The following is a 27,344-nucleotide window of genomic DNA, read 5'->3' on the forward strand; positions in this document are numbered from 1 at the left end:
TAAAAGTGACGTCAGTCAACTTGCAAGGATTCCGTGTCTCATTCTTCGCCACGACCCCCGCGTCACATAAATTATAAATCATGGAATGTCATCTGCTGATAAAAAATAAATATAGTCATAATTTCAGACAAAGGTGGTTGTGTAATTTGTGACACTTTTCTCCTGATTAAGAAAATCTCTACCATCAATAACGAGCTAACCAACTATCGCATTCTAAAATATGTGTCCATGTGATTCATTCAATAGTGCATCATTTACTGGATTAAACAAAAAATTCAGCCTTTTTGCTTTCCTAAAAGGCATTAACAGAAAATCTATTTATATAGCAATTCCTGTGGACTAAAACTACAAGCAGGTCAGATGAATCAACTGTTTTGAATAAACGTGGGCATGGATGGTAGCCTATAAAATAATTTTACTCATATGACCTGGCTGGTTTATAGCAAAGTTACACAAATCTCACAAACGTGAGGTTTTTGTGGGTTTGTGACTCTGATCCCACGCACAATCATGCATGAATTTCACTCAAGTGTCTGATGAATTTGGGTGCAGTGACTCTCCAATGACGTTTCAGTTCAGGTGGGGCCATGAAGGCTGGCGTTTGCGCGTTCAAGACAGTGCGCGTGTTGTGTTGACGGACGCGAGTGACTGGAGAGGCAACATGTCCGCCACAGCCGCCGCGCAGCAGAACAACAACGAGGAGCCAGGGCTGAATGGTAAATCTTTTTAAAATATTGTACATGAAAACACGCGTAGTGATTTTTCACGTTGTAATGCTGTTGTTCCCATCCCATTCTCTCTCCGGGTTTTGGACGCTATTATGCAACATCTATTGTTTCACTTTGGTCAATGGTTGGAATTTCCTCCTCGCTCGGGCAGGGCGGGGTCGAGGCGGGCAAATGTAATTGCGTCATTTAAGGATACCAATAAAAATACGCCTGGGCTTTCAGACTTGCGGCGTTGCCGAGAGACGAGTAATAATTGACTGTATATAGACCAATCCGTCGTCGGATAGTGTATTAGCGTGTAATGGAGGGCGGGGCTAACGCGATAGAAAACAAGGCAAGGGAGGGGGATGAGAAAAATGGAGACGGGGCGGGGAATTGTAAATAACCAGGCAACTGTGTCAATTTTACGGAGAAGCTTTAAAACGGTTTGCTCCGTACTCTATTTTTAAATGTTCAAATGTCATATTTTTCATACTGGTCATACTCTTGACCTGAGCATATTTTATATTTTGTTTGTATTCTGCATTCGCTGAACTCTGACAAAGGACGATTGTGTTTGTCACAACGATTAAAACATTAAAGTAACATCGAATAGTCTAGCGTTTTATCTGCAATATCTGCAAAATCTATTAGTAAAAATGGTTTTAAAAATACTGCACACACGGTTGCCGTGACTGGAGGCGATAAAGCGTTGTCGTGCAACAGAAATATGTTTTTTGATCTGATGTTTGTTTACATCAATGATAAAATCGAATGTGCTTGATTTCGTTATTTACCAGCTACGCTACTTGTAAACTTAGAATAACCTGTTTGTACTATTCTCCTGACTGTCGCAGTTACTTTACCCAAGTGTGTGCGTTTCCTTCCTCACATAGGCCAGCCTTATTTTCCCCAAAATGTCACTACTGTCGATTGCTTTGAAAACATGTTACATTATTATGATTTATTGTTATTAATAACATTATTATAGTTATATTTATTGTTGATTTGTACAAACGCTGGCTAAAATACATTCTTAGATATTTTTCAGATGGTTTTATTTTATGTGGAGTAGTTGCTAAAAACCTCACCTTATCAATGTTGTGTTCAGACATTCTTAAAATATGCCAGTTTTCAATACTGCACCAAAAGAGGTGCTTGAAACACTGACTGCTACACACAGGTGAATGTTTACTGTACTCTGGCTTAGTACTACAAACCTGACTTAGCTGTATTAATCCTTACTTAAGCTGTAAACACCTTCAGTAGAGTCTAGTAGTGTTTAGAAAGAATGTCTTAAGTTGTCCCTTCTCTGCTATACCAACTCGATATATACAATACATACAAATATCTCATCTTGAATTATAGTGCAGTTTCAGTAGTGAAAAAATACCTGGAAATGTCATATCTTCCAAATGTAAAGTTCTTCCTAAAGTTCTTTCATTAAACAGTTTGAAAAACACACTTAGGATAACACTCTATTATAACATTAGTTAAACAAACAAACAAAAATAATTTACTCCAAGCCACACATAATTGAGAAATTTAATAGCAACAATAAGCATTAAATTTTTAAACTAAATAAGGCTGCAGAGAGGTGCATGCTGTCCTGGGAATTCTTGCTGTGTGCTGCTCTACTCTACCTGGACCTGGGCCTGCAATGGACACTATCTCACCTAGTTGCTGCTATATAAGGCCCCTCCTATGCCAACTGGATTTTTGGGCAGACTCCCTATCTGTTTTTAGCCACTCCCTGGTGAGAGTGGCTATCCTTGTTAGTGTGAGTCAAATAGATCACCCAGATGATCTCTGGTGATCTTGTAAATAAGCTTGGGGGCGGTGCCAGGTGTGCTAGGTGTAGCCCCCTCTGGGAATGCTGTCCTGCTCAGTCCCCCACTGAAAAATTACATTGCATGGGCATCCTGAGCAGGTAAGTGAGGGTAAGTGACGGGACCAGGGGTAAGTGACGGGACCAAGGGTAAGTGAGGGTCCCAGTCACGCTAGTACTGAGTGGTACCAATGGGTAGCTGAGTAGTGAGTGTCATAGTCGTAGTCTTCCTGAAACCCAACTAGTTGCAGACCTCAAACATGACGACCAACTCGGTGTTACTCACCTGTGGAGTTTTTTCTATTTCTGGCAACCCAAACCAGCAGAAGAACTCTCACTAGTGGCCATGTTCTGAACCAGGACTGCATGTGCTTCGGGTCACTTCATGACATATTACATGGTCACAAGGACATAGTGGTTTCCTGGATCACTTGGAGGAAAGGGTCTCAGAACATTCGCAGCATTTTAAATACTCTGGAGTGGAGAGACTGGAGCAGGGCATGCAACTTTAACCTTTGTTTAGTCATGCACAGTTTGGAGCAGTGCATGTGCAGCGGAGCACATGTCCGTCATGCAGCCGATCCAAGATCGATGCACAGGAGCAGATATGAGTCTGGCTTAGTAATAGTGTTGAGCTGCCAATAGTCCACACAGGAACACCAGCCGTTATCTTCTTTGTTTGCCAAGACCGCAGGTGCTGCTCAGGGGCTTGTCATCGCTTCAAAGCCAAGTCTGCCGTTCATAATGTAAGGGTGTATGCCTGGTTGTTGCAGTGACACAGATGAGCCAGCATCAAAGATGCAATGAGCTGTTTTCAACCTACACTGCACTCAACCCAGAATCTGCAGCAATAATCTTAACTGAGGGCTGTTCTTGTGGGTTCAGACCTTCAATACTGGATGGATCAGCACCAGTTGTTTATTTTCAACCTGCATTGTCTCTCCCTGGGTCTCATAGCATTGTGTTGCACTGTGGCAGTTTGGACAACTCAATGGTCACTCCTTTCAACAATGTAAAAGCGTAAGTGTAAGTAATAGTGTAAGATCCTCTTGTGCCCCCAGACTCTTGCAACTCATCTGGACCGTTACAGTACAGCTGGTCTTCAAAGCCCTTACATTTGTCCATGTCCCTCAACTACTCCATTCATTTCACTCGCTTGCTATAGCTGCTTGTATCAAATTTAAAACTTTGATACTTGCCTACAAGGCCAAAAATAGATCTGCTGTCTCCTACATGATGGCAATGATCAAAAACCCTCTGGTGACAGTGCATTAGAGGAGTGTTGCGGTGATAACTCCTATGTTGCCTTCTTGAACACTGACTGGATTATGGCTGCTGAGCTCTGCTGCTAGCATGCTTATCCACTCTCTTGTTGGCCTTACCAGGACTGGCTCCTTGATAAATAACACTGGCCCCTGCCCAAAAGGCTGTGGAGGACCATGGACAATACTATTAGGTCGTCATGTTGTTCTGGCAACACAATCCTCTATAGTGTTTTCCCTTCCAGTACTATGCATGGTTGTATCTCCATAATGACCACTGTCCATCCATGATGCTGGTCAGCCCCTTGCAGCTTTGTGAAGTATAGTTTCCAGGCATCCTCAGCAATGTACCATGGAAAGTGGATACATGCCATGTCAGCCATCACCCTTGACATGTGAGGCACCAGCTGGGCTCTGTGGCCTTCCTTCCCCACCAAGCCGGATGCCTCCTTTCTCAGGTGGGGGACAGACAAAGCACTCAGTACTGCTTTCCTCTGAGCTATTACCTTTTTGGATGCTTGTCTTTGGGTTTGTTGATACACCACTCAGTTTCTTCCAGCTCAGTGGCATCATCTCACTTCTGACACCAGTGTAAGAGAAAGTCGAACTAAAAGGCTGCAGTGCACAGTGACAAACAGCACAATACTTTATCTGTCCATAATCATCAGTAAAAAGTGATTTTCTACTAAATTAAAACTTGTTTTTGTTATCTTTTGTCAGATCTTTGTGCTGACTCAGCACTTTTAAAGGGGACACTGTGGAAATGATTTTATTCTTTTATTTCTACATTCTTGTCTTTTCTATCCATATTCTATAATTGTTTAATAAAAAGTAATGGTTTATAGTGTGTAGGTGTAGTTTGTTAGTCAAACTTCTGAAGTTCATCGTATCAACATGTGATTAATAGCTAGCTTTTCAGAGATTAGAAATGTTAGCATGTTGTGCTATGGGAAAATGCTTTAAATATCTTTCTGTAATTAGGCACATTGTGTACAGTGTAGGTATGTATGTCAGGGTGTGTGTAGCTGCTAGAGTAGGCAGCGTGCTGACCTCAGAGCAAACTCAGGGTCTGACTCTGGTTCCAGAATATCTGATTGCACCATTGTTTTGTCTGATAGCCATGCTTCTCCAGGGTCCCCACTCAGCAGTTGCAATTGTAGTGCAAAGGTGAACTCGTGACAGCATACCACATGGGGGATGATGCGAACAGTTGCATTTAAAGGATCAGGCAATCAAACTAGTTTTTCTCAGCAGGGCTGTTTTGACAGGTGGAGATGCTTGATCCTTGTAGTATTTTAGTATTTAGTATTTTATCAAAAGCATGTCATATACATTTTATTAAGGGAACTTTAAAACGGTTGTTATATGTCCTCTGTAAATTAAAATGATATTCTGGCCTAATAGCTGTATATTTATTAACTCTACCTTCATACATATCCTGCATACTAATATGTTGCCTTTAAGCCCCATTTTTCTCTTTCTTGGTGACATCTATGTCCTTGTATGCATGTTCACACAATAAATTAAATCTCTCAACCCTTTAATCAGATTACAGAAAGCCTGTGACACTATCACCAGGTTTCCCAGTCCAAACTATGTGACATGACTTGGAAGATTTAGCAGCCATAATGGCACACAACTAGGTTAAGACACTAAGAGATGTGGGGGGGGGGGGGGGGGGGGATAAAGGAGACAGGGGAAGGGGGGGGGGGGGGCTAAGAGTTAAGGAGGGAGAGGACAGGAGCAGTTTGATTTACGTCAGTACAACATGCCAGGGATGACATAATCCTCCCCTCGCCGTCTGGTCCTTAGGTGGATTCGACTGATACTAGTCTGAAAGCCAGAGTAGCAGCTTCTCAGCTAGCAGTGAGAGAGAAGGAACCATACAGACCACGTCGTGCAATTTGACATGCATGGCTTGAATTTTATCAATGTGACATACATGTAATGACCTGGATCTCCCTGCGGGACTTAATATCTTTGTTGCCATTTTGTTCATATTTTACATTAAAAAATTTTTGTTCATCTTTTCAATATTATGAACCATGACTCTTGCTTGATTCTTGGCCCTGATTGTAATGCATAAATCAGTAGAAGAAGTTTCTGGACAACTTGGAGCATACTCATGATGAAACATGATGCTTGGTAGCTCAGTAAACTGATGAGAACTGTTGGACCAGTGAAGGAGGAAGGTGGCACAATGGGCCATGGCTCCATAGTTCTTTGTTAGGCAACTGGGTGGAGTTTATCCCTGAAGTTTTTATTGTTTTAATGCAGGGTGACAACTGATGCCTCTCTGATGAAAAGCTAGTGGAATGCTACACTCACGCACTGCCATGACAACTGTTCTGTGGTGCTAAGCAAGCACAGAAAGGTCCTACAGTGTTGTTGACTGTGAGAAAACAAAACAGACGTGTTGAGATGATGGACACTGTCCTATTGGCAGCTGGATCAGATCCAGATTATGAAGTGGGATTGCCCAGCTGAGCTTAATCAATGGAAGCCCGCCAACTTTTCTGTACTGCAGTGATATTTGTTCTAGAATGGAACCGAGGAAAGGGTCAAGCTCCTCCTGTTTTCAACTTTGGTTTTTCATGAAAATCAGTCTTGTTAGTAGTCCTAGTCCAGTCTAACTTGTGATTGAAACATAATTGTGCATCAAAGACTTATTGTAAAAATGTAAACTTTCAATATGCAGTGACATTGCATTTACCCATAATCGATTAATTAATGGTAAAAGGAAAAAAAACGTTTGTGTACAGTATGTATACGGCATATGTAGAACATCTTTCAAAAGCATGTTTTGTATATGATTCAATATGTGATGGGTGTTTCTGCCACGAATTCATTGTTGCCTAGCAACAGCGTGGGTCAGACAGTGCCCAGACATGTCTCATGTATATTCTAAAACCAAAAGCCAAATGCAATTTCTATTTTTCTATTTTGACGTTACATCTGAGAATGCCTCATGTATTCCAGTGTGCTTGTATTGTTTGCTGGTCCTCTGGAGCTACTATCTGAGCCAGCACTGTAGGAGACTTTAGGTCGCCTTTCCTCATGCACCTCCTTGCATAGAGTCATATCAAAATTTGTCCTTGGATTTTCACACCACTAAAATACACTGGTTGGTTTCTCAGGGTCCTGGGTGGAGCTGGAGTTGAATGGGAACACGGGGCCTGTGTCCCAGCAGCTGAACCCCAGCCTGACTTCTGCCTCTGTGGGCAATGGCAATGAGGGGGAGCCCCAGGCCACACAGGAAGTGGGGGAGGGAAGTTTGGCTGGAGGACTTGAGCATGTGCCCTCCTCCTCATCCATCCACAATGGAGACATGGAGAAGATCCTCCTGGATGCCCAGCATGAGTCCAGCCCCAGCAGCTCCTCCTGTAACAGGTCAGAGAACTGTGGGAAGATCAGGGAGGTGAAGTGATGGAGGTGGAGGTCAGAATTGATTGTAAACAGCAAGATCTTACCAAGAAACCCAAATACCTCATAGGTCACTCTGATAATCGGGGGTGCTAAGAGCATTGTGCCAGATATGAGACTTTGATCGTTGATAGCTCCATTAATATCCCACTTTTTGCATAATTTTGAAGAGAGATGTTCACAAACCTTAGAGAAAAGTAAAGTTGTCAATTCAAGGATAACAGGAGGAGAAACATGTGAGGAAAAACAGACAGATGTCACACACTTGGTTTCCCAGTGAAGCCACTGCCAGGCTAGAAATGGAGTTTAGTCACTTACTTAAACCTGAATAGTGAATACATTAAACTCATTCTATTAATCAGTTAGCTACTAAGGATTTTTGTATTTTGTTGTTTGATTGTTAAAGATTGATTTAAAGGGCATCAGTCTGAATTGGTCTTTATACCTTATATTGTTTGTAAAGGCGTTTGACCAGTTTTTGTATTGTCAAACCTGTTACAAATGTGTGTGTTGTATGTAATTTTTTGGATACTATTAATGAAATTACCAATGAAGTTTTATAGAAGGGGGAATTTTTAGCTAGACTGGTAGACTGACATATTGCTCCACCTGAGAAGACTGGACTGAAAGAGACTCAATTCAGTTTTGTTGTCTTTAAAAATAACCTATATATGTATAGAGATTATGATGAAATTTTGTTTCTGCTGTTTCAGCCCTATAAGAAACTGCTTCTTGCTGACACTAAATGTTGCCACATGGCTCATCATCTCTTCACAACTTACCACTCTACATACTGAGGATGTACAGAGAACCCAGTATTTGTATCTGTATTTGTTGAGGCAGCAAAATTCTTTGTATTCAAATAAATATTCAAAATACACTGCTAACCTTACTAGTAGACTTAATGAAATGAGTGGTCAATACACTTCTAACTTAGCTACTAGACTTACGTTAGCAGTGTATTGACAACTTATTACCTTAATGACTAGATTTAATTAAATGGGTGGTGAATACACTGCTAACTTAATTAGTAAACTTAATGGAACTAATTAGCCTTTACTGTCATCAAAAAGGAGAATTGCCTAAAAGACGTGGTAAATATCTCAAACAGTCATCAACTGGAAATACAATTTGAAGCAATCGTCCAAAAGGTAGACTTCTACAAAGTTAACAATAATGCTAATGTACAGGGTTAACGGGCTAAAAGTCCAATGCTATCTTAATCTCCACATGGTCAAATGAGCTCCCCTACGTCTAAGTTGAAATAATGTCGCAGCAACTTTGCTAGAACAGCTATTTATAGCGCTGTATTTCAGTGTGATGTCTGCATCCGGGTGGCATGTAGGCTGATTGAGCAGCGAGAATTGCATCTAGGTGAACTGGCAATCTATCTAGTTAGTTAGTATCTGCACTGCCACAGGAATCTTCTCCCGGTCAAACAAAGTACACCTCACACATTGCAGGTCCAATAGCAAAAGAGATGTAACATAATAATAAACCACCTATGGGGAACACCAGCCATCTGACTTTTTTTTCTTCCAGAAAGCAAATCGTTTAAAAAACTTCATAATATCACACTATTTGTGCTTTGCCGAATACTGTATTCTGCTTTTGCTCCACCCCTACTACATATATTACATTTGCTCTTTGTTTGCCATTTATGTTAAAGTCCTCCCAGACCTCACAGTCCTGAGCATGATGAGGGTCTCATCACCTTTGATGTTGAGATGCCAAGTGAGAGAGACTGTCAGGTAAGAGTACTGTATACTTACAACCTGCATACTGAACTTACAACACTGTTTACTGAAGAACTGCTTGTGGGGCAGGATTTCACCGTGAGTGTGCAGAAAGAGTTGTGTTGTGATTATTTCTTTTTTTTTATAGCATCACTGTCATGAGCCCTGTTGGACTGACTTTTTATTTTCCTCTTCCGTTATGTGTAGTCAGAGGATGATAGTGTGGAGAAGGACAGAGAGGATGACATACTGGTGAATAAAGGGGAAGGCTGGGTGGCAGACTGGTCTAGTCGACCCGAAAACATTCCTCCCAAGTGAGTGACTTCATCCCTAATGACAGACATGTTGTGTGTGAATTGGGGAAAAACAAACATCGTAAAATGTGTTTTTTGTGTTTAGTCCATGGTGATGAATTGCACACAGTGAATTAGTTGTTTGAAATTCATTACTTTTCTTAGGGAGTTCCAGTTCCGGCACCCAAAGCGTACAGGTTCGGTCTCTCTGAGCATGAGAAAGACGGGTGCCATGAAGAAAGGAGGGGTCTTCTCAGCTGAGTTCCTCAAAGTGTTTATCCCCTCTCTGCTGCTCTCCCACATCCTCGCCCTGGGACTGGGGTGGGTCTTTGCACAAGTCAGAAATCTGTTTTAATAAAATCAATTTTATCTGACATCAAATAGGCATGAAATCAGTTTAGCAAACCTATCATAATCACTAATATGGTATTACTGGGAAAGTCAGAATCTTGACTTTGGGAACATACGTTGCAGGGGAACTGGCGTTTGGTGATAATTTAGATGATTTCCAATGAAATGGTCTAAAATATTCACGAGTTAATATACTCCACTCTTTCTAGTGTCTACATCGGGAAGAGGCTGACCACGCCTTCCACCAGCTCCTTTTAAGCCTAAACCCATACCAGTGCCTGGAAGTTCCATCAGACGCAGCGGTGGCAAAGTTGTGTCCAAACATCTCTAACTCATCTGTTAGATACACTCTCCTCCACACCCACGCTCTCTCTCTCTTCCTCTTGCTTGTATATTCCCCAGTTCTTAGCTCTTATGCTCATCTCCCCTCGTGAGCTTTTACTGGGTGAAGATTTATGTGTTGCTCTTGTGTTGTGTTGATGTTTTTCTTTGCCTCTAACACTGTGGGTAAGCGACCTGTTTTAGGTGTTTCATCTTCTTCCCCTGTATGAAGATGTAATTAGTAATTAGTAACAACTGACCATTCTACCTTTCATTTATTCTAGTATGCAGACGTAACACATAGCTTCCCAAATCCCACACAACTACTACAACCACCAGCACATTACCAAGCTATCACTTCTTATCTTGTTAGTGTGCTTTGTATCTATGAAACAGATGCGGCGGTGTTGTTAGGTTTAGTTGTGTGTAGGATTGTAAATGGATGATGTGCAGTTATGTTTGGATGTTGCCTATAATATTCATCATTCCGGTCCCATTTACTTTCCATTGAAGCGCCTTTAGACAAAGAGATTGTGTTCTGAGAAGCCAGACAATTAAAGGTCAATTCTAGTCTAGCTCTGTTTTGCACTGGGGCTATGAAGCTAATGTAGCTAAAAAGTAAGGAAACCATATTCCTAATCATTTGGATTTCAGTGTGCAGTTGCATGATTGTATCAAGGTGGTTGTAAGCTTATATTATTGGTTAGCTATGCTGACGTTGTAGCTTGAATGCAAAACTGAGTATACCAGATTTGGACACCAAAAATGTCTTAGCGTATATACATTATGGTAACATGTAAATTGGATTTTGTACCAAACTGTTCTTAGATTGCTGTTCCAACTTTAAAGTACGTCCACTCCCAGCTTAGTTTTTTTTTCTGGCTCCTACAAATCAATCTTAAATTAAGTGTCCCTAATACAGTCCACAGGGTCTTTTGAACGAAAGACGGAAAAGCAAACTTGAGTTTTTTTTATTTTAAAGCAACTGGAATACGTTGTAAATTTAAATTATTACTATTATTCTTATTACTATTTTGTTATATTTTAATTATTCTATTTCTGAGTAACGGACTGTTAATAAAGCCCTTGTGTTCGTTTATAATAGTTTTGTTCAAATAGTGAGCCAATCTTGTTACCACATGTCCCTCTAGAAATAAACTCAAATTTTCATGTTATCTATCCAGCAGGAAGGAACTTTGAACCAGGAAGTTAAACCTTATTTGATAGGAGCTGACAAGTTTGGTAGAAAAACAGCTGGAGTTATACTCTCTGTCTCCCCAGTGTAGAAATGTGCTGTTAAGGGAGTTGATTATTCCATTCCCAATTTAATGCGGAAAATGTAGTTCGCATTTCCTTCCATTATTGGATACAGATTCCAGTGCTATTTTACTTCTGACCTCCACAAAAAATAGGTTACAAATAAAACAACCCTTCCATTCTTCATGCACATAGACGACTCAGGTAAAGGTTTCATAGACAGACCATAGTAGCATTCGGTGGAGCACGTGCACACGATTTCTAATTCTGAGGGACATGTCAGCTGGACAACACTACACTTACTATACTTGCCACCTGCACATTTGTTTCCTTTGATGCATATCATGCTGTCCTGATCCAGTCTCACAGAAATAACTTCCTATGCTTTTTAGTGCCAAAAGGGTCTCCATTGTGATGCTTACATCTGTAAAGACCCAACATCAACCCCTGAAGTACAACCTTCGCTTACAAGGGCCTGTGTGAAATACAATTTAAGTTGGTTTGAGTTTGTTTGTCTCCTATCAACATGTTTCTCACTGTTTTGGAATTACAAAATACCATGCAAAACATTTTGGGTTTATTATGATGGCCCCATCACATTATTTAGTTTTTCTAATTTAATTTGTAATGTGAAGCATTTCTGTAATCATTTGTCATTTAACAGTGTAAGTGAAGTGGATTTTTTTCAGTTTTCTCATTATTTTAATCTTCAAAGGTACAGAAAAAGTGTCTGTTTAATGTGACTACATTTCATTACCATGGTAAGACCTGCAATAAGGATCTTTTTATGGTTGTTAAACATTTAAATCAAGCCAAGGTGTATTGGTATGATGCTTACGATCCTATTAACACTCATGCCATTGAATATCATATATTACGGATTTTGTTTTATACATATATAAAAAAAACTTTGGTGTGACCATTTAAATCTTGGACAGTAACCTGTCAAAAGAAGAATGCATCCTGGCTTCATATGTTGTAATCTCCAATGCATGTTCCATGTAGATGGGGGGTGGGTAGAGGATCCATGAGGCACTAGATTATGTTGTTTATGAAAATGCCTCAAGCTTTTTTTGCACCTTTTGTCCTCTGTTGCATGAATACATTGTTCGATGCTTCAGATTTGCATCTGCATTTGAAGGCAGATGTGTTCCTTAGAGTGGGAGGAAAGAACTGTGAATGAAGACATCGTAGCTTGTTACAGCAAAATAAACTAGGCCTGCCCTGTCTTTAAGGGGTAGATATACTATATTGTTCATGTTACACATTTGTTTTTCCTCTCTTGCTATGATCATGATTAGAGCAACTGGAATACGTTGTTATTGGAGGGCAGGGCCCTCATGGCTGGCATGCCCTGTCCGCCTTTCATTCAATTATGGTAGTAATAGAAGTGTTCAAACAAAATATTTTAGTTTCTGTTGTTTTTCACATATTGGAGAAAAGACAAAACGTACATTAAAATTCCACATACAACCCAACATTCTCAAAGATACATTTATTCATTTTATTTATTGTCATGCTATGCATGTGTGCATTGTATTTCTTTGCTTTTTTGCAAATGAATTCAGTGAATGCAGAGAAAACCACCTTTTTCCAAACTGATCAAAGTTGAAAACTCATACTTTGCTAAGCATTATGGATAAAAATCTGTTATGATGTTTTAGTTTACTCATATAGAATCAGCATCTGGATTTCTAATAAAGCAATACAGACTGCATTTGTTAACTACATGGAATAGATTTAAATTAATAATTAGCAAACGTAATATTTACCTATATCAGTTATTTTGCTACAATGTTAAAGTACACTGTTATATGGTGGTTCAAATCAACATCAAGACCAGAATTTTGTTCTGACTAAGGTTGAATGCTTATAATCAATAATCCCAGTAAGTATAACAAATCAAAGCTTGTTCCCCACAGTGAGTATTTTCCTCAGTCCTACATTACACCCATCCATATTTCACCACTTTTGGTTAAAGTTCAGTAAAACCAATGCTGAACGCTCTTTGTATTGAATAGTGAAGAGTCTGTGTTGGAAATGGAGTAATGTCTAACTAATGCATGCATGTGTGGAATGTGTGAACGTTTTCCATGAAGAGATGCGAGATGTTTTCTCTCGCTTGCTGAGTATGAATGCATGGCTTCGTCGGTGGTCTATGACATGAGAATGTGTGCTATCAGTACTCTGTCCTGACAGACAGGCAAGCATGTGTCCTGAAGTCCGGAGGTCTCTCCTGTCCTTATGCATGGAAAAGGTATGGGCGTCCTTTTACAAACAATTTGTCAAAATGGCAGTCCACCAGTTAATTAGTGGTAATATTATAAGTGCTTTTGTAAAATTGGAGATAAGTTGACTTCATTGTGCTTAAGTGAATTCTTTGAGATCTCAAATGTAATCAGTGTGTAAAGATAATATGATATTATGAACCATTTACTTTTGTAAAAGTAGATAAAGGCACAAAGCAGGATTCACTTGTTCCAGCTCTTCTGTGGTAGTAATTGATCATCTCATTTGTTTCTGTGTGGTCTTCTATCAAGTTCCAGATGAACTCTATTCATTCTTAAGTTCATCGGTTGAGTAATATTTACTCTTCAAATCTATTTTCTTTGCTGTCCACACTCCTATCTCTTTTTCATGACATTCTCTTAACTACTGCATGCTGGAATTATTTTTACTTGAACTGAGCTCTTTATTACAATGCAAACCTCCATCCGAAATGTTATTATTTTACACTGCTGACCTATTAGTAATTAACGTTTGCACATATGCAGCTGGTTGTCTCAAATATCTGACCCCAGAAAACATTTGTAAGACACTTGTAAAAGAATTGTGATTGCTCGGTTAATCACTTTAATTTGGTATGCTGAATTAAAATGCAAAGATGAAAACTGAAAAGATTTTTTAAGACTTCAAACTTTATTCTTTGCTTTCTCTTTCTTGAAATCCTGTTTAAAACAGAAACTTTGTGAACTTTCCTTAGCCAAAGCATTTTTAAGGCTGTTGTTTGTAAGATATGTATTGAATGAGTCACTACACTTGTACAAATACTGTATTTCTTGTTTTCTTTGCATTAAAAATAGTCAATATGATGATTTTCTGCTTCTCAGAATGTATTTGTTGGTAAACCTAGTACAATGCAAGGATAATAATCACTAATGTAAAAGACAGCCTAGTCCAGTGAAAAAGTATGAAAAAGCATGATGTTGCTTCATTCATTGAAATATGGAGAACAGTTGGTTTGGGTTTGTCGTATTAACCTGGCTTGCTTGGGGCAATGTAACATGAATGTCAGATCAGGGTAACATGAGTCATGTAAGAGGGACTCATAAATGGTGGGGATGTTTTGGTTCAGAGTTAGCTTCTGAGATATTTACAGCAGGATTATATCAAGTCCTTCTTGTATTGGGAAAAAAGGTCAATAGAAATGTTTTCCAAATACAGACATGCACATCACTGCCTCCCCATGGTAAGCCACAGAGAGAGGGGGACAAAAAAAGATAATTTGTGTCTAGTTATATGGGTAGTGTAAATTTTAAAGGTGAAATTCACCTTTTTAGTTTTCTTGGCACATCAGACACCTCAGACAGCAGTTAACTGGATGATATATTTTTATAAGCAAATCATTAAACATTGAGAAATGTGTAATTTCAGTGGCCTAAAAGTTAGTGGTGGAAAGAATTTCTGGAAACTACATATATTGATACCAAAACTGTTTTGGCATCCATAAAATGTCATAGACATGTCTGCCAGCTATCACATATGACTTTGGGTAAACTTGTCCTTTAAGATAACAGTGAGCAATTCAGAGCAAGTACGGAAGGAAAGGCTCTAAGAAGTAGCACATTTTCTATGGTTAGTCTATTTTTTAGTGTTAACACTGGAATGCGTAAAGCCTGAAGATATTGTTTGAGTAGTGATCAAAACCACTTAAAAATAAGACTTATATGAGACATGGGAAGTTTCATGCTAACTTTAGTTGTGTGATGGCTTCAAAGGACTTAAGAATTCCTGAATTCTCAGAGTAACACTGGATCTTTTATGTTAACCTTTAAAAATGTTACATTTAATTTCTGGCTTGTTGCTCTGTTTTTTAGAGTCATCATAATTCACATATGGGCTGCTACAGCATGGAGTCTATTTTAAAGTCTAGAGATTTGGCCCAGTTTTATATTTAAATTCTTGCTGTGAGTAAAGAAAGGCTTACATTTCTGAGTTACAGAAACCTATAAAATATAGCTTTGTGGATTCTTTGTGCATACTGAAGTGAAATGAGGTTTATAGTACAGCAGCTTGCCATGTAGCCCATGGCAACTGTAGAATCCCAGTGGGAGGAGCCTATTGTGTCACATAACCAGGATTGGCTGATGGCAGGTGTTCTGAGGTTGCATGTGCAGGGGTGGTGGCGTTGGTACTGGTCCTGGTTTGTGGAAGTCTGTTCTGAGGGAAATCCTCGAAAAAGTGATTTCAAGTTTCTTTCTCTTTGATACTTGCAGATACTTCAAAATCTTACGTTTTCCATAGATTTATTTTAGCTCTGAAATTCATTGCAATTATATTTTTGTATATATTTATTTATATGTTGTATATTGTATATATTCTTGTCTCAGCCCACATGTTACACAAAAAATCATATAAAGCAAGCAAAACTAAAGATAAATCCTGCCATGAAATACAGAATGTAGGTCTAAGCATCAAACGCATAAAAACCCAACGAAACCCAACACGGACGTAAATGAGTTTAATCTCTATGTCACATTATCACTTCACTGTGGTATATTGTGTGTTTATTTTTAAGAACCGAAACTAAAAAAACTAGTGCAAACCACACATTAATATATATCACTATATACTGTATCAATCCTGCCAAAAAAGAACAAAGTGAATTTTGACACATGATCTGAAACGTTTTCAACAGAGCAATCTGTGGAAGAATTGCTAAACAAAACAATGGGCTTTGACCCACATCAAACCCAGTTCACGCTGGATCCTAGAGTTCAGCCCATATGTTTTGTTCCAGCTAGATTGCTGTGTGTGCAATGCAACAATTGTACATAGCCTAAATCCGCTCATTTGGTCAAAAACCTGACAAATTCGCTCATTTGGTCAAAAACCTGACAAATTATTGTTAACACAACATTCCTGTAGGCTGTAGGATTAAGCCGCTCCGTTCTCTGGCCTGTGTCTCATGGAATAAAATAATGTACGTGGGGTGGCAGGGCGGGGCATTGCGCATGCGCGGTGGCCTTCGCCGTGGAAATCTCTCCCTATCGGCCATCGGTCTGAATTGTCTTGGCGCAACGCTGGAACGTGGGAAAAGGCTGTCATTATAACTAGGGATATTATTCTATTCACCAGTTCACAGAGTCCAAGCACATCTTTGCGAGCTACTGGCTTTGGATTTTTAGCGTATTTTGCGAACAACTACTGGGCGGGTGTCATTCAGTTTGCAGGGCGTCGACTATTCCCGATCGTTTGAGCATCAATTCTTCCAGAGCCAGCGGATTGTGCGAAAGGCAAGGAACAATACGAACGGAGGATCCGAAATCACCGTTAAGATGTCCGGATACCAGGGCAAGAAGAACATCCCTCGCATCACTGTAAGTATTTAAGAATTTTAACAGTCAAACGACCTATTTTTTAATGCCAAGCCTATAGTGGACCCGCTGGTGCTGAAACGGTAGAGAAGGGGCACGAAGCCTTAAGAACGAAAAAGATGCTTTGAGAAGGTACTGCAGGTACTGGTTTGAAACGAAAGCGCTTTAATGAACCTAGACACGGAATGAACCTGCTCGTTTTGAAAATTCAAAGCATAGTGTCATTTGGGATTTCTCTATAAGCAATGACATGCAATCGTCTTCCATGGTTTGGTCCAATTATGTCAGTAAAATTGCTTCGCCTTCTGAGCTATGTGGAAATATCTTAAATTAAATTTCAACGAATTATGCATTGGTTTGGATGCCATGGACCTGTTAGCAAATCTTTTTGAGCGTCGTATGTGGTTCGTAGCCTAAATTGGAAACACTCTAGTATAGATTATAACCTACATTCAGCTTTGAAAATGAAGGACAGAGCAGAGCCCAACCTGGCTTGCAAATGTTAATGTGATGCACCGGGTAGTGGAATTTCTAAACTAATAGCCCTCTAACTCTAATGTTTTTAAAAGCATCTCAATATGTTCAGAACTGTAAAGTGTAACAGCACTGGACAATACCTTGAACACAATAGCTTTGCATACGCTTAAAGCATGCACCTTGAAGAGAACATTCGTGTTTAGTAAAACCCATACTCACTTCAGCTGGCTCTCATACAATAGCATTCCCTCCTACCCCCACTGAACAACTAGAGGGCTGTGGTGATAATCGTGTTAAATGGAGAAACTGTCGCAAGAGTAGCTGAATGGAAATCCTCTTTTTGAAAAGTAGGTCAGTGGATGCAAACTGTATGTCATGGATCAAGCTGAATTTTCTGTGTTAGCACTATGCCAAGAACACAGCCCTGTGTACATTCAAGACATTTTGCGTGTCTGGATTGATCTTCCTGTTTTTAGTAACATCTTAGGTGGGGAATAGATTCCCAGTAATCATCACACCTCGAGAGAGATATTAAAGACAGAGAGATTAATAAAGGAGAGCTGGTCTTCCACCTCGAGAGAGATTAAATTAGATCCTGCCCACAGTCATCTTCAGCCATCTTAATGTCTGGAGTTTCAGCTAACTTGCAAGTAGCTGTCGGCCATACTGTCTTTAGACCGCAAATCTTAATGATCCACTATTTGATGCATCACACATGAATGTAATGTATTGTGGTGGATCATATGACCAGAGTTTAATAGTAATAGTTGTACTATACCTAATACATTCATCAGATTTAAGGCTGGCTTGCGAGTGAGCAAGTACGGTCCACACTGTAGCTCACCGTATTCCAACAAGGTCAAGCTTCAGAGAACAAAAATGGCTGTTACTACGAAGTGGTAAAAATTGTACCAGAACATTATAGTGTGAAAATAACCTGCCTTTGGCCACTAGAGGTTGACAGTAAAGTGTGATGGTGAAGGGACTGAACTCCCTACCCAGACCTTTAGAGCATCAGCGTCTGTCTGTCTGAATGGCACTAGCTCGGTCTGGCTTTCTGTCTGTCTGCATGGCACTAGGTCTGTCTGGCATTTTCCTGTATGGTCTCTCTCACTGTCTGTCTCTTGCTTCCATGTCCCACTTGTCCATCTCGTCCTCCTGGTCTCTTGGTGTCAGTCTCAGCAGCTTGAGCAATGTCTGACATCGTCATCCTGTCACATCTCAACAAATGCACCATGACCACTGCCTTGGTGCACACACCTGGTGCACATTCATTCAGTTTTTTATTTCATTCTCACACTATCTTCTCTGGTTGCATTGCAATAAATAATTAATAACATACAGCATTGTTTTTTATGTTGTCACATTTGTTTTTGTTTTTTATACATACATATATATGTATAAACAGTATAACTCAAAAATTGCAATGCAACAGTGTTGCGCTTTCTAATGGCACGGTTTCCATTATCTGGCATTTAAAATACACAGTTAAAGGGCCAGTGAGGAAACCACAGCTCATGTTCAAAACAAACCATAAGAGCCGTATGACTATTGAGAGCTTGTCCACTGGAATGTCACTCCTCATCAAACACTAGCATACTGTGGTAAACAGTGTGGAGTCACATCGTACCCGTGGTTAAATGTTTCCAATTAAGTTAACGAAAAAGCTGGAGACAAAATGTGCAAAGAAAAGACCGAAAATAATGAATTTTGAAAGTAATGATACTTTGCTTTTTGCAAAAACAAAAATGTAAAGACATCTGTCAAAAAATAGAGTCTGCGCCAATGAAATGGACATTGCTGTTTGATGGGTGCAGTAGCTCTTAGTTTCATGTTGCTTGTAGTTTCACATTACAGCTATTTTGGAACGCTGAAATAAAAAATATGTCTGTATTCTAAAGATAATTTACTCCCTTTAGCGGTAATAATGATTATATTATTAATTATTGATAGAGTGTGCTGGAGCAGAGATAATGGTTTGACTTTTCTTCAACGTTACTGGAAAGGCTACCTGTGGGTGAGCAAGAACATTTGTACAATTAGATGAGCTGACATCATGTTTGTGAAAAAAAACTACATGGACATTTTTTGTCCCTCAGCCAAGTGATATTCATTAATAATGGTGATAACATAATCTATATGCTTCCTGTGCAGTTCGCCAGCTAGAATAATTTAACACGTACTCTATAGTATCAATGACAGTATGTTGCACTATAAATGTTCCAGATAGTGCGTTTGATATTGGATGACCATCCATGGTAAAAAAAAAAAGCCTTTATGTATGATGGGTGACATTGTGGCCTTTGTGTGTGTATGTGTGTGTGTGTGTGTTTCTGTGTGTGTGTGTGTACGTGTGTGTTGATTGAAAAATAAATAAATCAACCTCCACTCAGTATCTGTTAAGCTCAGAAACATGCTGTTTGAGAACAAGCTACTGTCCTTTGCTGTTCTGCAAATGACCCTTGAGTTACAAGACACCACTTACTTCATGACATGAGATGTTTTCTGTTTTGTAATGATTCTACCAAAGAGGACAACCCACAGTGATTAGTACCGGATGCCTTAATTATTACTGTGTGGGGTAAAAGGGTCAATTTCATTTTCCCACTACATGTGTTCACTGATTTGTTCCTCCTGGTTTTATAAGCTTTTTTTATAAATTACTTGGTTCTGGTTTATGTAATTTAAAAGTGCTGTCAATTCCAGGTGCCGCGATTAAAAGTCCTCACCAGGATTTTGCTCAGGCTTCCTGGATTGTGTTGATTCCACAAATTTTACCTGGATTGCTAATTAGAAAATCTAGCAAGCTTGAGCAAAATCCTGGTGAGGACTTTTAATCGCGGCACCTGGAATTGACAGCACTAATAACACACACACCGCTATATATATATATCTCCTGCTTTGGAGTTCATCGCAGAGCTTCCTGCTGCTTCCCTGGGAAAGTTCACAGAGACCCATAACTATGACATACATCAGCAGAGTCATTACAGCAGGACACCTGGTGCAACTGTATTACCTTCCCAAATGTCTGTGCATGTCTGTGTGTGTGTATATCTACATATACATATATATTGTGTATTGTTTGTTTGTTTGTTGTGTGTGTGTGTGTGTGTGTGTGTGTGTGTGTGTGTGTGTGTGTATACATAAAGGACGTTACATATAGGAAGTAAATCAGCTTAAAAAAAGGAGAGAGTAACTTTCCTTTTTAAGCTTTCTCTGTTAAAGACATTAATTTCTTGGCAGACATGCGTGGGATAGCCAGAGATTCTTTGGACAGCTACAAGGCACAAATCCATTTGTAAAAAAACAACCCAGGTGCAGGCGTACGCTGTAATGCATCAGAAGGAGGGGTGAACGTAATCGGATGATGGAAACTCCACGCCTTAGAATATTTCTGTGATCCACGGTTGAAAGTGTACAAGAAACACAGAGTGTGTTAAAGCTTTCCCTCCCATCAGCCATTGTGGTGTCAGCGCTCAGGACAACGGTACGCCCAGGAATCCCGAGGCGTTCGACCTAGTTTATAGCCCGCCGTTCTCATGCATCACGTCAAGTCTGCTGCTGCTGCTCACAGCAGCTTGGGAGTGATTTCTTCTGCATTTAGTGTGATATCTTCCTGTTCTCAGCCAGAGTAACATGATGGGAGATGAAAAGTGGCACGTGTCAGTGTTACCACCAAGCAGCATCAAACTCCTCATGGGGTTTCCATTTATTGGGACCCAGAGGGGTTTGGTTTGGCATGGGTAGACTCTCTGTAGGTCAGGGGTGGGCAATTAATTTTTACAAGGGGCCACATGAGAAACCTGAATTGTGTCAGAGGGCCACACAAACAATAATGACGTCATCACAGTGGCTCCGCCCACCTCACGCAAACTTCCGCGAACGGCGGAGGCGTTTATACTTGCCGCCATATTCAGTGCAGTGTTCTCCGGATGCGTGTTGGTATAAAGAAACACCCTTCAAAAACAGGGGAAGGAACATTTACCTGACCATTTTTAATGTTGCTTTTTGTTTCAGATTTGAAAAGTGATGGAATTTAGGCTAAATACTTGAAAATGTTTGAAATAGTAATTACTTCGTTTCACAACAAATAGCCATCTGAATGAACAGTTTTCTTGTATTATGTTAACAAATACACGCCTCTTGTAATTCCAGGATGAAACATGAGAGAATGTGAAGACGTTAAGATTGGGCGTTTTGAAAATGAACAACAATTAAATAATGTGATAAAAAAGCAAATTATTTCGGATCATTTCGAATATGTATAAATATTTAACTTAATTAAGTTTAACGTGCTGGGAAATATTGAAATGGACCTTGAAAGTGACGTATAAATGCTTTAATTCCACCTTGTAAAGGTGTATGAACCCTGCAAACATGACTTTGTTCATTGCGCTGAAGCGCTGCGTGCGCGCGAAGTTACAAAATTCAAGAGGTGCACGACCTTGCGAATCAACAGCGCGTGAGGCCCTCCGCCACCGCGATTACATAATTTTCGCCGCGCGGACCCTCGCGCCGCGTCAATTATAAACCTGGCTTAAACCTAGCTTTAAAGCACTTCTACGGCACTTTCAAGGTCCATTTCAATATTTTCCAGCTGACTCAGGTTCTCTCTAAGCTCGGTTTCTGGAACGGAAAACCTGAGCTTTCGTTAACTCTGAGTTTACTTTCTGGAATACCCCCCTGTTCAGTCAGCTATTTGTTGTGAATCGAAATACAGTTACAATTTCAAGCATTTTCAAGTACTTTAGCCTAAATTCCAGCACTTTTCAAACCTGGAACACAATGCACAATTAAAATTCGTCACGTAAATTTTCCGCCGTTTGCGGAGGTTCGCGCGAGGTGCAACGTTCACTCCCAAAAGTATAAATTCAGCCTTAACTTGTCGCTGATCACCTACAGTGTTTCTCGCACAGCTCACACACACACGCAGGTACGTCCACACGGAATTAACACAAACGTAGCGCTTTCAAAATAAAAGCGTCACAGTATTGCACGCACGGCATAGATATTTGTTTCATTTATGATTGGCCTCTCGCGCACAACGGGCTGGATGTGGCCCGCGGGCCGTTGTTTGCCCAGGTCTGCTGTAGGTCATGATCAGCAACCCCCACCTTCCCCCAGGGAGCGCAGGCTAAGAGGGGAAGGCACGTGACGTCGGCCGGCTGTGGAGCAGTATGTTCAGCTGGGCAAGGGCATAGTTACTTATCCCTTCAGTGCATCTTTGTGCTCCACCTACCACCACTCTCGTTGCACACATAGAGGATCCCTGGGCCCTTACCAGCTCAACTGAATGATGCTATTGCAAGCACGTGTGGCCACATCTGGTGCTGTTGTACCAATTGATATCATGTTGTACCAAAAGCTGCAATATTGCCTCAGTGCCAGCTTGAATCTGAGTAGACATAAATTCGTTTTATCTTTCGGAACAAACACAACACACTGAATAATGGGGAATTGATGGCATCCATCCAGTGCCTTTCATTATGAAGTCTGTTGCTGACAACTTCAAAGATAATCACCAGAAGGTGAATCTTGCTGCAGTACCCAAATAGCAATCCACACCATCACGTCTAGAATCTAGATAATCAAAAATGAAACATCTGGACGAGTAGTCCAAAAGCTTATGTAATCAAGAATAACACATATATTGGAGTATAAGGGCTCCTAAAAATAGATACCAAACTATCAACTTTTCTAAATAATGTCAAAGGGTTGTGGATAGGAAGCCCAAAACAGCCAAAGAAGAAGAAGAAAAAAACATGTTGGAAGATGCAAATCTAATGCTTTTGGTCTAATCTCTATAACCAGGCTTGGAATATGATAAGAGCTTTACCCAGAAACAGGAAGTCATTATGGTCAGTCAGCAGTCACTCCCTGCCTGTGTGTAATGTGTCCCTGAACACTTAATTAAATAAAACAAGCTCTCATCTTCATGTTTTTCAAATGGTACACATGTGTATGGGTTTTAGAAAGAACATTTAAAGTAAAGTCATGTGTAATGTTATTACTATTTCCAGTTATGAGTAGGCTAATCTCCTTAAAGTTTGATCACTTTTAATGGAAGTAACGCCATAGCAAATTTTTTCACCTACCCCAACAATGTTTGTTTCTGTCTACTGGATCAAAAATAATTATAGATTTTATTATCAGCCAGATTCATGCAATTTCATCTAGCTTTGCAGCCACTGTAATCCTCAACTAGTCAAAGCAATGGAGAGCAGAGTTTGGAGAGCTGCAGAGGTCAGTGCTGCAGTGGTCAGTGCCCTCTACCTGTATTCCTCAATTGTATTTTGTAACTAGAGCGGCCAGATGTGCCAACAGACATTTTAGAAATGGAGTTCGACTGCATTTTGTTGGAGTGTGTCGCTGCCTCCAGAGGAGGCGCTCTCGTGGCTCGGGAGATGTGACACAACAGCTTTGAGCTGCACAGAATCTCTTTTAGTTTGGGTGCAGAGACCAGTTTCTTTGAAGATGACACTGTTGAGCGTTGGTCCTGTCACAGGGTATGTCCTTTTAAATCATCAAGATTTACTTTTTTGTGTTTCTTTTAATATAGCGTCTTTTAATAAAGCCATGTTTTTATAATTGTGGTTTAGATTCCAGTAAGGCATTTGCAGTCATGATGTTTGTATGACATTGGAATGAGATATTTGATGACACAGTGGATGGTTTTGTTTTATGCTATTAACTTTACTGTAATGGTGCAGGAAGGGGAATCCTTAAACATGAATTCAGATTTAAATCTTTTTAGACATTTTCTCTTAGCATGCCATACTTATCATGGCTGAATAATGTATAATTACATTGAATAATTACAGTGTCTATTAAGGTGTCAATGTCTGTGTGTGATGGTTGCATTATATTCCCTACCCTGATCTCATAACAAGGCTTCACATATGTTACATAATCTGTGAGGAGTGCCAGTCTGATTTATTCTCCAGTAGGTCAGTATGCATAAGAATACTCCAGCTGTGGAACCAGAGCTTCCATATATTTCAGAAGAATGATGGCAGACATTGCCGACATGGATCTCAGTGAACATAGTTCTGCAGTGTGTCATAACCTCCAGTGGTGGTCCTGTGCTGAGCTCAGCGGATGCAATATTCACCCCACCAGGGATGTAACGTGACAGACCCCCCCACCAAGCATACGCAGCTAACGCGGCAGCGCGTTTTAATCTATGTTTTTATTAATATCTCTACGTAAAGATAGCATAGTAATGTGGTTCAGAACATTTCATGAAACTGAAGTCTGGCCCTTTACATTTTGTCCATAGTAGAAGTTTTGAACCAGTGAATAGAAGTTTAAAATCATGCCTACATTTGATTTATATATTCGTGTGTCACTAAGATTTACACCTGCCACTCCCCTCATGTGATTGGGAGATTTGTGTGTCATTTATTACATAACCAATACATCATCATGACATCATTAATTATCTACCCCTCAAAGAAGAAGGCAGGAACCTTTCTGTCCTCATTCGACATCTGACTGGCTGGCGAGCTATATTGTTTTGCATATCATATTTTGCAAACAGTTGCTGAAGCGACATCTACAACTAGCTAGTTAGCAGTAGCTAGCTAGCTAGGTAGGTAACGCGTGTAGCAATATATATAGCAGTGAGGGTAGCTTGAAGTCCTGAAGGGTTTGATGAAGAAGCATAAAAGATCGATTGCTAAATGAACGCTATTTTACAATATCGCTCATTATAATTTTGGACTTATACAGCTAGGTTCACATTTAAGCATGACATTGTTACTTGCTAGCTAGTTAACTCTAGTAGTCATGTAGATTATGGTGAAGAAGATAAGGGAGCTCGAAACTCTGAGGGTTTGATTACTTTGAATCCACTTGTACACACGAATCTTGATTTTGATACTCCATGAAGCTTGATATGTACTAAAAATCATTGTCACAAAAAAATCATCAGTCACATTTGTAAACAGACGTCACAGTTTTGATTAGGCCTATGCCAGTTAAGAGACTAAACTTGTGGGTATGGAGGTACTTGGCTGACAGGGAAATTAAACTGGTGCATGAGTTACCAGATCTCAAACATCATTCAGTAGCCCTGGCTCAGAAATGAACCAGATCATGAGATCATGGTGATCATGGTGATCATGGTGATCATGGTGACCTGCCTCATTCGCCTGGATCAAAGTGGGGAGGACTGTTAAATCTGTTATATTTTGTTGTGTTTTAATTGCTATGGTTGAGCTTTATATTGAAAAGGCAGCAAAAATGAATAATGATGAGATGGCATTGTGTTTCTCTGTATGAGCACCATCACAGAGACTCAAAGGGTTTTAACTGTGGGTGTAACGAAGCATAGAAACACTGACCACAGGAACCATAGCGTACATAGATGTAGAGCCGTGACTAAGGGGCTTTGGATGTTCCCAAGACATTAGTCTGTGAACAGCATCAGTTGAACTATCATGGGACAGCCGTGAAGCTGTAAACGTGAGATTTGCAGTCTGTTTGCATGCTGCATATGCGTGTGTGTGTGTGTGTGTGTGTGTGTGTGTGTGTGTGTGTGTGTGTGTGTGTGTGTGTGTGTGTGTGTGTGTGTGTGAGTTGGGGGTTGTTGGATGGGACAGAGAGAGATTTAGCAGCAGAGCAAACAGAAGAGCTTTGTCCTGTTTCCTATTCCCTCTCAGCCCCAGTAATTGGCAGATCATAACTCTTGCTTGCTTTGCAGTGCTACTAAACATAAGCTCCATTACCACATTCCGTCCTTTATAAATAAAAGGACATGGCATCTGTCTGCTGTCTGATGTCACGCTTGGCACCAGGAAAGCCAGACAAACAACCAGTAGAACAATCATAGTATGAAGACTTTGTGAAACGTTTTTCAGGTACACTGAATTTTTCTTTGGCTCTAGTATAACTTCTGGTATGTCCAGCAGATCAGATGGAGTCTGTTAAGTGGAACCTTAGTTTCAAGACTCTTGTTCCACCTTGTTCTGAATAAACCTGTAATGTCCATCAAGGAGATTACAGTAATGAGTTTGATTAACATTCATTAATCATCTGTATTGTCTTTCATGACAGCAAAGACCTTTTATGAACACATTCTAAAGATTCTCACACAGGAAAAACCCTGTTCATTAGAGTTTGCACAGTTTGCACATACATTTTCACAGTTTATGTAACTTCAACTACACATAAATAATCAGTGAGGGAGTAAATTCAGCAATGGCGTCTTTGCTGTGATATCCTGAAAGATGAGAAAATTTCCACAAACACTAAAATCGTTCAGAGTGAGCTCCTTCGTGTGTATGTCGTGTGGACAGTTCTGTTCAGCAGGTGTCTGACGAGGCGCACATGACAATGATAGCTACTTATTATCAGCAGACCACCCATAGATTAGCACTTACACAGCAATTATCTCACTGATACAGTCCTTAATTATGTACTGTGATGCAACCAAAAGTGTAGCAGCTCCTACAACCAAGAGCATCGCAGCTCTTAAACCAAGAGTGTAGCAGCATCTAATCCAAGAATGTTGCTACTCCTAAACCAAGAGCGTAGCAGCATCTAAACCAAGAGCATATCAACTCCTAAACCAAGATTGTAGCAGCTCCTAGACCAAGAGTGTAGCAGTGCCTAAACTAAGAGCGTAGCAGCTCCTAGACCAAGAGCGTAGCAGTGCCTAAACTAAGAGCGTAGCAGCTCCTAGACCAAGAGCGTAGCAGTGCCTAAACTAAGAGCGTAGCAGCTCCTAGACCAAGAGCGTAGCAGTGCCTAAACTAAGAGCGTAGCAGCTCCTAGACCAAGAGCGTAGCAGCTCCTAGACCAAGAGCGTAGCAGTGCCTACACCAAGAGCGTAGCAGCTCCTAGACCAAGAGCATAGCAGCTCGTAGACCAAGAGTGTAGCAACTCCTAGACCAAGAGTGTAGCAGCTCCTAGACCATGGCTGTTCAACTGGCAGCCCGCGAGCCAGAACTGGCCCTTTAATGAATTTGTACCGGCCTGCGGCCCATCTCCCCATAAATAATAATAAATATTTGATAAAAATGTATTGATTAAATATCAATAAATATTTGATAAATAACATTTATTTTACGACACCGTGTCGAAATTTAC

At 40.2% G+C, this 27,344-nt stretch overlaps 2 protein-coding genes across 2 annotated transcripts in view; both read left to right on the plus strand.

Moving 5' to 3' along the window:
• The first annotated feature begins 547 nt into the window (after positions 1–547).
• On the plus strand, positions 548–12,656 carry bnip3la (BCL2 interacting protein 3 like a). Its single transcript, XM_077003566.1, has 6 exons — positions 548–716; positions 6,935–7,187; positions 8,890–8,971; positions 9,164–9,270; positions 9,415–9,570; positions 9,810–12,656. The coding sequence occupies exons 1-6, from the start codon at positions 563–565 to the stop codon at positions 9,856–9,858; spliced, it is 801 nt and encodes a 266-aa protein (XP_076859681.1). The 5' UTR covers positions 548–562; the 3' UTR covers positions 9,859–12,656.
• A 3,778-nt stretch (positions 12,657–16,434) lies between these two features.
• Positions 16,435–27,344, plus strand: part of dpysl2a (dihydropyrimidinase like 2a) — a 22,399-nt gene continuing 11,489 nt past the window's right edge. The window contains exon 1 of the mRNA XM_077003568.1: positions 16,435–16,778. Within this exon, the coding sequence (XP_076859683.1) occupies positions 16,737–16,778 (42 nt within the window). The 5' untranslated portion in view covers positions 16,435–16,736. The remainder of the gene's footprint in view (positions 16,779–27,344) is intronic.

This window comes from Brachyhypopomus gauderio, chromosome 4 (genome assembly GCF_052324685.1).
Source record: "Brachyhypopomus gauderio isolate BG-103 chromosome 4, BGAUD_0.2, whole genome shotgun sequence".
Classification (NCBI taxonomy): domain Eukaryota; kingdom Metazoa; phylum Chordata; class Actinopteri; order Gymnotiformes; family Hypopomidae; genus Brachyhypopomus; species Brachyhypopomus gauderio.

What these genes read in the sequence shown, in the direction of transcription:
- bnip3la (XM_077003566.1), top strand. Translation starts at nt 563, where the DNA reads ATGACGTTTCAGTTCAGGTGGGGCCATGAAGGCTGGCGTTTGCGCGTT. An exon ending in AGCAGCTCCTCCTGTAACAG is followed by an intron (nt 7,188 to 8,889) that starts GTCAGAGAACTG and finishes TTTATGTTAAAG; the next exon opens with TCCTCCCAGACCTCACAGTC. An exon ending in CAAGTGAGAGAGACTGTCAG is followed by an intron (nt 8,972 to 9,163) that starts GTAAGAGTACTG and finishes CGTTATGTGTAG; the next exon opens with TCAGAGGATGATAGTGTGGA.